At 41.5% G+C, this 9,802-nt stretch overlaps 1 protein-coding gene across 2 annotated transcripts; it reads left to right on the plus strand.

The window, feature by feature from the left end:
- Positions 1 to 101: 101 nt before the first annotated feature.
- Positions 102 to 7,182, plus strand: MEIG1 (meiosis/spermiogenesis associated 1). Of its 2 annotated transcripts, none has more exons than XM_050325074.1 (4): positions 102 to 243; positions 2,230 to 2,362; positions 4,226 to 4,388; positions 5,757 to 7,182. In XM_050325074.1, exons 2-4 carry the CDS (start codon positions 2,259 to 2,261, stop codon positions 5,883 to 5,885), a joined length of 396 nt encoding a protein of 131 aa, XP_050181031.1. In that variant the 5' UTR covers positions 102 to 243; positions 2,230 to 2,258; the 3' UTR covers positions 5,886 to 7,182. The 2 variants fall into 2 exon arrangements, with proteins under 2 accessions (XP_050181031.1, XP_050181030.1); XM_050325073.1 differs by lacking the exon at positions 102 to 243 and adding an exon at positions 309 to 2,119.
- The last annotated feature ends 2,620 nt before the right edge of the window (positions 7,183 to 9,802 follow it).

Below are 9,802 nucleotides of genomic sequence, written 5' to 3' on the forward strand. Positions count from 1 at the left end.
GCCCCCAACCCTGACCCGCAGCCAATCGCGACGCGGGCCCGCCCCCCGCCGGCCTATCAGAGGCGGGCACGGCCCTTTCAGAGCGGCCATGGCGGGCGGTTGCCCTGGCGACCGTTGGCGTCGTGAGGGGCGGACGCGCTTGAGCGGCCCCGCGGCGGGGCTGGGGCAGCCGCCACCGCGCCTCGGCCGCCGCTCCGCCCCGCCTGGGAGGAAATCCCCCCGGTTTGCGGCTCTAGAAGCGAGGTGGGCCGTTCTTAAAGGCTGGGTGGGCGGGTGTGGGTGGGAGCAGCGCGGGGTTACGGTCGCAGGGCTGTCACGTCGGGACGAGACCGCCGCCTGCGCACCTGGGAGCGTACGGGGAGCTATCTTGTAGAGTCTGTGGAAACTTAGGTTAGATATTAGCGAGAAATTTTTTTATAAAGAGGGCGGTGAGGCGCTGGAAGAGGCTTCCCAGAGAAGCTGTGGCAGCGCCGTCCCCAGAAAGATTCAAGGCCAGGTTGGACGGAGCTTGGAGCAACCTGGTCCAGTGGAAGATGTCCCTGCCCATGGCTGGGGGGTTTGGAACGAGATGATCTTAAGGATGATCCTTCCAGCCCAAGCCATTCCAGGATTCTATGAGATCTCTTACTGACTTTTCTGGGCCCCCTGTGTTTGCTGACTTGTGGTAAGTGATGTAGGAAGCACAGCCATCTCCTCCCACTGCTCCCAGGGCCTCTCCTGCATGGGGACATGGGGCTCCTGCCTGAGCTGAGGGTGCTGCAAGACCCCCTGTCCTGGACCCAAGGTGCCTCTATCCTTCAGCTTAAAATTTGCTGGTAAACATGGGTGTGTGCCCTAGGATTACCAAAGCTGGTTAAGATACAGACACCCCTTCTCCCCACTATCCAGCACCAGGCACACAAGCTGTGACCCACAGCCCTGCTCCATATGCTGACAAGGAGCCCCTCACTCGTGACAGTCCTGCTCCTGCAGCTCATTTTTCAGGACACATCCTGTTCCTGCTCCAGTGGATGGAAGTTAAAGCCCCCCACCTGCTCTAGCAGCTGACATCACAGGCCAGAGGTGCCCTTACCCCCAGTCTGACTCCAGGAGCTGGCACCAGTGTTCACTCACACACAGGTCTCTTCAGCAGCTGGCACCTTGTCCTTCAGCACACATATATGTGGGATACAAAGTGAGATGGTTAAGATTTAAGAAGATACAATAGGGTGGGACAGTCTGTGATGATCAGGCGTGGGGCTCAGTCAGGCATGCATTCCTCATGGGTCTGTACAGCTCCATGGATTCCCACTCCTCTCCAAGTCTGGGTCCCCCTGGTTCACAGTGCTATCAGGGCAAAGCCCAGGCTGGTCCTCCTGATGCCTGTAGTTTCTTGATAGCCCCTCCACTGGTGGGAGTGACGAGGTTTGTTTCTTGTCATGGTCTTTCTTTGTTTTGTCAGGTCCTTGTTTCTTTACATTTTGTTTCTGTTTTCCCCCTTTCCCCCAATTTCCCAATTGACAAGGGGCTCTGATCAGATAACCTTGCTAGAATAAACATTCTTCCACTCCAATTAATGTGACTGACCAGGTCTGGTTCTCATCACCACCTCCCTCATTTACTGCTCAGGTTTGGGTCCCCCTATGTTCTTGTTTTATGGCTTCCTCCCTTTCCCGTAATCCCTTACTGCACTGAAGAACAGTCCTCGAGCAGATGCCCTTAAGGAGCCAACACTCTCCTCCCACAAACCCTTGTGTAACTGTTAAGGAAACCACCATATGCCAGCCCAGGCTAGTCAGGATTCCACAGTAATTGTGTTATGATTAAATCAGAAAATGTGTTCCCAGAGCCAAAACAGAGGTGTATAAAATCTCACTACTTACCCTAAATGAAGTGTAGGCAAACATTGTCGTCTTTAACAAAGTCCCCTTCACTGCTCAACAATTCCCCTTAGATGAAAACTGCTGGTATTACGCTGAATATTTTCTTACCACTCTCTTGCATTCTTTCATTTGCCTTTATCTGTCTGTTGTCTTCTGTCTCTTCCCTGAATTCCTGGCTGGAGTTCAGCTATCTCCTGCTCTGGTACAATGAAAACAGCTCTGTGGATGGAACTTGGACACACTGCAATAGACAAAGGGTACAAATTTTTAAATAGCAGCTCAAAAACATCAGGATGGGGCTTTCATTATTTGAAGTCACCAAGCTGGAACTTTCAATATATGACCTTTATATCTGTTTTTTGAGCAGGAAAGCCTGTGGACAGGCACCCTGAATTAATGGTGACTCAGGAAGCGCCAGACCTATCTGGATGTCATGAAGAAGCACATTCATCAGGTGAATCCAGCACATCTTGTCAAGAAGTACAAAACAGTAGTAACATGTAAGTTATCACAACACCCTTAAATTCATCATAGTTTATAATTTTTTAAGATCTAATGTTATTGCTAATACTGCCTTTCTAAAGTCAATATTGACTGACAACAGTTCTCATCAAACACTGATGAGCATATGCAGGGCTTGAAAAAATTCTGTGATGGCTACAAAAGAGCCCTTTGCAGCACAGGAGGAAAAAAAATTATGTGGAGATGGACAACTCAAGACTACTCTGAAGATTTAGGGTATTAGAATATTAGAATAAGGATTATCCTGTTAATTCATATGTGACACCTCATAACTGGATGGAAAAACTACATTTTTATTTTAATAAATGTTTGCTTTCAATTGCAAAATGATACAGAGCCTGCCAAAAGAGTGCTTGGAGCGCTGAACTGCAAGAAATAGTTTACTGTTGCCAGAAAAGAGCCCTTGTGCAGGTTTTTATTGATTTTTATTAAAGTGTATTCTCTAAGAGATGAAAAGGCCCTTTCTTTGTTTGCTGAGGGCTCCCATACAGTCAGATGACAGATATACAGAATTCTGCTAGTTCCATATTATGGTAACAATAATTCTTAACGTAATTTCCCTGAAGATTTGTATGCTGTGTTGCAAGATTTTTTTTCTAATTTCTGCTTTTCTAACAGACCAGTGGCATTTGTGCATTTGATAAGATTTCAGCATTCAACTTCTCAAGCTCTCAGTTGAAATAGGAACTTGCTAAGTAGGGAAATTGCACTCCGTGCACAGGGTTTGGAGGCAGCTTGATACCCACAGGGAGGGAGGCTGTGTTCCTCCTCTCACTGCAAAATCCAGAATCTTTCTCTCATTTCTTGAAGATGCCTTCCTAATTAGGAGGCTGAAGCTTGGTGACATTACAAAACTGAGAAAGGATTCACCTCTGATCATACCTGCTAGCCATGACAGTGTTGTGTGTGTTTTGCTTGCAGATGCAATAAAAGTTCCATTTTAGTAGCAGAATAAGACACATTCAAGCAAATGCAGTAAAATTTAGATATAAGGTAGAAGTCAAATTCTTTTTTTTTTCTTTTAAATAAAGTTCAGATCCTTCCCTGGTTAGGTTACATTGTTTGCAACTTGTTTGTTTGTTTGGTTTTTTGTTTTTGGTTTGTTTGGGGTTTTGGTTTTGGGGGGAGGTTGTTTGTTTTTTAGGTTTGTTGTTGTTGTTGTTGTTTTTTTTCAGTTTGAGTTTCATCTTGTCCAAGTTCTGCTCTGTTCAGGTTTAGCAGCTGATTAATCTATTTACTATTTCTCAGCAAACTGAACAAATGGGTTTTGTGTGAGGAGGAAGTCAATGGCAGTCAGTGCAGGTTTTGATTGGGCAAGGGGAGAAGAGGGTGAATTTTGGTAGGTTGTGTGCTTTGTCTCTTTACCCCGTTTATCTCTCAAGATCTCTTGTCTCTCATCTGCACTGTGGCCATGAGACTGGCCATGCATTTCCCCTTTCCCTTCCTGAGTGTCTGCTGTTCTTCAGGAACAGCCCAGATCTTCATTCTGTGGCTCTCAGTTTGGTGTCACTGCTGGAGGAAGAAATGAAAAACAGAAAGGGACAGCAACTGCAAAGATGTGAAATATAAAAATTGCCTTTTTTTTTTGGATGCATCAATTCCCCCCATTAGATTTTAGTAGGTTAAGTCAGGATGTATACTGAGGTATAGATAAGCTGGCTTTATTTGAGGTCAAGTAGTGTATTTAATTTAATTCCAACTGCTTTTCACTCCCTTTTAACTCAGACTTTGAGGTCTGTAATTTCCTTATTTTAAAATTTTAGTTTACCCATTTCTGTATATCCTCAACAAAATCACCTACTTCTGTTTTCTCTATTTAATTTTTAAAAATCTAATTTCAGGAAAAAGTCTGAAGTTCCTGGAGTCATGGCTAAAGCTGACATCAAACCAAAATCTATGCATCGTGCCAAAATATGGTCAGATGATGTAGAGAACTTATACAGATTCCAGCAAGCTGGATACAGAGATGAGGTGGAATATAAACAAGTAAAACAAGTTGATGTGGTAAGATTTAGGACTTTGCAAAATAGCAACCAAGAGGTTAATACAGCAAACAACACACTATATTTATCAGAAGTCTGTAATTTATCTTCCAAAACAGCAAATACAATATGAAAAATCCATTTTTAAAAGATCTTAAATTCCTCTGCACAGAAGAAATAGCAAAATGTTCTTAAGAAAGTAACTCCTTATCCAGTTAATCCTCTCACACTATTCACAACACAACAAAATGTTGGTGTGCATAAGATACAGTTTATTATTTTGTTGTGGGCTCAGTTACCACTGTAAAGGTTGTGGTGTAAATTCCAGTAACTGCAGAAGGAAATCCTGTAATTAGTGTGGTAGGATCTGTGCGTTTAAGATTTATGTCAGGGCACAACCATTGGCAATTAAACCCTGATGAACGTTAAAGAACACCACAGACTCATTGTAAAATGAGCGTGTGTTCTGTTCCAACCTGCCAGGGCCTGGCAGTGATTCTCTTTCAAGCACATTCTGAAATGTCTTGTTTACCCTATATTAGGTTTCTATAATGCAGCTGCTGCTAATGATGCAATTATAATGTAGGTAGAATGAAGATAAGGGCTGTTATGTTTAGACAGACAATGCAAGTAACACAGCTGTATGCCTTGAAGCAATAAGGTAAGTGATGAAACCGCTTCTGGGACCCTCCAATTAGAGAAAGCTCTAGCGTGACATCCTGTTGTCAGCTCTGTCTGGAGGAGAAATGAGGTTCAGTTTGATCAGAAGCAGTTCACAGGTGTTGAAGCTGCAAAGAGCTACTAAAGCCATAAAGCTGTTGAACTTGCAAAGTGCTCAAGCCTTTAAAGTTTTACACTGTGCAACACTGAAGAGCTCCAGGGGGGTGCTGGTTTGTTTCATGCAGGACTGATCCTGCTGTGACACATGCAGCTCACTTTATTTTCATGAAGTTGCTAATGAAAAGCATGTTAAGCATGTTTTTCATGGTCAGGAAGAAACCTTTAAGTATATGTCAGTCTTGCAGAAATGGAATCTTTCAGCCTCTCAGATTACTCAATAACTGAATAGTATCACTATTATATTCCTGAACAAGGTATTTTAAAAGCTTTTACTAGTCAAATTTTAAATTAGTCCATCAAATATCCTTGGATATTCATTTCTAGTATTTTGGGTCACATAACTATTTATAGTAAACCTGAAAACTGGTTTCTGACATCTTGTTCACAACCTGGTTTTAAAAGTTCAGCAAATTAATAGAAAAGCACTATTTAGATGCAAATGAGGTTTTCCCATGGAAATATATCCTATATTCCTTGTAAGATAATGCACAAACATGGTTTAATGTGAGCATGTTCAGGTGAGTGTATATCCTTTTTATTCTATTTGTAGGTAGAGTGTTGGCCAGAAACTGGATTCGTTAAGAAACTTCAGAGAAGGGACAATACATTCTACTATTACAACAAGCAAAGAGAATGCGAAGACAAAGATGTCCATAAAGTGAAAGTTTATGTGTATTAGTTTTGTTGTTGTTCTAGTTTGTTTGTTTTTATAAATCTGTCTGCTAAGACCTGCAAGTAAATGAATCGTGTAATCTGAGTTACCTTAAGTATCAATGCCATGCTTAGATAGAAAGGGGGAGTGCTGGAAATGGAGAGAAGCCTGGAGCTATAGACTTAGGAACTTCCCTTTTTTTTTTCCTCCTATAACCAAAAGACTTATTATTCCTTATTTTCCTGGTTACAAATGCTTTGACATAAAGATAAAAAGCTGGTAAATGGGCATCATATATTTGGGTTAACTGTGTGTAACATCCATTATAAGTATAGGCACCAAACTTTATTCAAAACAATATAATCTTGTTGACACTGGCTAACGTCAGCCACAGCCTCTTGGTGTAGGTAAGGGTTATGAGATTCCAGGGGCTAAAGGGAGGCCAGAACACTGACTAAAGAGCAGTGCAAGAATAACAAGCAAAGAACTGAAGTGCAGGACACTGAACAATCAAGTGGCAAGGGCCAGTAAAGAGCTGTAGATTTAAAGACTGGTTGTTGTGATAGAAAGAGTCACAACAAAAAAGCCTTTCTGAGCAGTAGGTAAGGTACCCCCAAAGTATTTTAGTCAGGTGTAAGTATAAATTACTCAAGGAGGAAGTATTAATTGACTTGGTAGCCTTTATATGCCTTCTTGAGGTGGGGGATGGATTGTGGACTTACACATGGAGTATAAACCTTCAGGGAGGACATGAAATCCACACTAGATAATATTTAAGGTTAGGTAACTTCCACAGATGATATGTGGAGTTTCTGGGCAGAATTCATCTCATCTAACTTCAAATGTCACACTCAGCATAACTGACCATTGACAGATTATTGCTATGTAAAGCAGTAGATATGTTCATGGTAGTTACAGAAAAAAATGTTATTAATATCTCCTGTCTCTAGATTGTCAACCAAGGGGTAACTAAACTGAGCTTTAGGCATAGATCAGCAGTGTATATTTTACCATTTGTTTCAAGGATATTCTTCCTTCATTTGAGCCTAAGACAGAGGCGTCTCAAGAGGCCTGTATGAAATAGAGGACTTACAGCTCCTAATCTAAATAAGTAGTATGGGTGCAATATTCAAAAAGTCTCACTGACAGCGGCTGATGATGATCTTCTCACTTACTGAGGCTGCTTGGAAAATTTCAGCTTTGATTTGTACAAGCTCTGTTAAAGAAATGACTGGAAGATGCTCAGAAGCAACTGTGAAACTGTTGTCTTCCAAGAAGGTTTTAATGGCACATAGAGAGTTACTGCAATGACAGAAATAAAGCATTGCAACACTAAATGTGTCTTCAGCCTTTCATTATGATTTCTTTTTTTATTTGGAGTGCTCTGGATTTACTTCTTAAGACAGGACTTTTTGCATACTTTGCAAGTAAATAGTGGGAACAGAACAGTTACAGAGATAACCCATCTATTTTGTCACTTTAATTTAGTGGATCTCACTTCGTTAACTTCATAGACTCCTAAAAAAGAAATATTCTAGTGGACATGAAAAGAACCTTTCAAAAAATTCATGAAAAATAGATGTGTTGTACAACCAACTCACACTTATTGACAGAAATTATTGCTATCAGCAAACGCAGAAGAAGGGAGAACATTTGGTACAGCCATTTTCTCTGTCTATAAAGAAGACACAGTTGCACATTCAAGAGCAGGAATTAAAACTGCAGGGAACATTTTAGGGTTTGATTTTTTTCTTTTTTAAGAAAGACTTTTAAAAATTGAAACAAATGCAAGAAATTATTGTAGTATTCCCTCATTTTACCTGATTACTCCTCAATATTTTTTGCCATACTGCTGGATGCTTCTGTCTATATTTTAAGACTAAGAGTTTGCATTTCTTGCAGCCTGTGGGTATTTCATTTCAGATGAGTAGCATGGGAATTCATGTTCCACTTCTGAAATGCTGATTTTATATGAGTTGGCAGGTTCTTCTCCCTTTGAGAGAGTGAACTACCTAGATTTTATTATTTATATTTTTTCAGCACTGTCAGTGTGTGAAAAGATTGAATCTCACTGTAATGTTTGGAAGATTAATGGGATGAAAAGGAAAGACAAGCCTTGTAGTCAGTGCTGGAGGCCAGTTGACACATATAGCCTTTATCAGGACTCTGCTGAATTTGGGAGTTCTCTCACTTCATTGCCAGAACAGCGGGTTTTGTACTGGCAGTGACAGTTTCAGTTATGATTGTCCTTTGGCTTCCAGTTCATACCCATATTTCACTCCAGTTCATGCTAAAATTAAGGTAACATAACCACTCCTTCAGCCTGTCAAAGTTCTTCTTGACCTGGCTTTGGTGTTCAGCCCTTTTGGCTGAACATGATGGTGACACTTGAGTACCAACAAAGTTTTGTCTGCTACACTTCTGCTGAACGTGTCTTTCACTGCAGAAGTGCTGTCAGTATTTTCCCTTATCTGACACATCTGTAACTGAAATGTCCCCTAACCCAGTTTTAAGCATGTGAGGAAATGTGAGCTTACTTTCATCTTAATGTAATGTCACCAAGTTGTGAAGAAGTGCTGGGAGTAAGCAATCTGGAAAAGATATGCTTTGTTTTAGGGGTGCCACAACAGTTCATATAAAAGAAATAATTTCTAGACATCATTACAGAAACTTTTTTACTGAACTTCAGTAACTTTAAAGAGCTGGAGATAAAATCTCATCTCTCAGTGTTAGTGCCTTGGGATGAAAATATGTGCTATTTTTCTGATAAGAGCCCTAGTAAAAAGTAATTCTGTGAAAATATTTTCCAAGGTATTTTCTTATCTGTTGGTATTGCTGTTATCAGGGAATACTGTAATGCTCTCAACAGCTGTTTGCAGCAGCTCAAGGAGAGGCTGGTGGCAAAGCTCGCTGTGAGCTTGCACTGATGTACTTGGGGTAATTCTAATTCCCTTCATGGCTTTGTACAAGACAGGAATAAAGTCTTTCTGTGCCTGTTGAAGTTCACAAAAGGAGGTAGAACAAACTTCCAAGACCTGCTTTTCAGGCTTTGGGTTTGACATCTACATGTGAAACGGCAAGAGTGCAACCTTGTGTGTTCCAGGCTGGTGTGCTCTGATTTCAGCCTTTACTTGAATCCATTGTGCAACAGTATTTTCTCACAGTGATACCATGGTTATTTGGTTGCTTTGCAGTCACAACAGCTCAAAGCACATGCAGAAAGATGATTTAAGTGTTTTAATTTTCACTTAGGCACCTGAGTGGACAGTTGTTTTTCCAGCTCTGAAGACAGTTGAACCTCAACCTTTTGGTTTTCAAACATGGTTCCCTTGTTTCAAGGTGTTGAAAATGATTGATTGGCTTCAAACTTGTTAAAGACAACTTTCTAACTCAGCAGCTGTTGGTGCAGCTGTTCCTCATGTTGGTTGTACAAGTGAAGGCTGCCTGAAAGCAGCTGGAATGGAGTTCCCTTATGCTCTTCGCAGGTTCTCTCCTAGTATGCCAGTTCCACTGGATTTATCTTTATTTATTGGATCTGCTTTCTCAGTACCAGCCTGTGCTCAGCATCTCTTGGCAACTTGTAGTTACTTAATAAAACACATTTTCTTTCTTGTTGCAATTGAGACTGCATTTACTTCAAGTCTGAAGCCCAGCACTCTCACCAACAGCATTTGGGAGGGTGACTGGTGAATGTCTACTGTCAGCAGAGTTCCAGGCTGGCACCCAAAAAGTCCCTGCAATGTAACTTTGAAAAAACATCACCATTTGGATGGATACTTTGTTCAGCCAGTGTCTTTACACATCTCAGTCTTGGGATAGAGTATCTTTGCTGCTTGGTGCTTTCATGGATCTTTTTTCCATCAGTACTCTTCCATACTGTCAGCCTCCACAGGCACCCCACACTCATGGGTCCCTTGAAAATCCTGTCGAGTGTCCTCTACCCT

Source organism: Myiozetetes cayanensis, unplaced genomic scaffold, assembly GCF_022539395.1.
Source record: "Myiozetetes cayanensis isolate MyiCay16 unplaced genomic scaffold, myiCay2020 scf3, whole genome shotgun sequence".
NCBI lineage: Eukaryota > Metazoa > Chordata > Aves > Passeriformes > Tyrannidae > Myiozetetes > Myiozetetes cayanensis.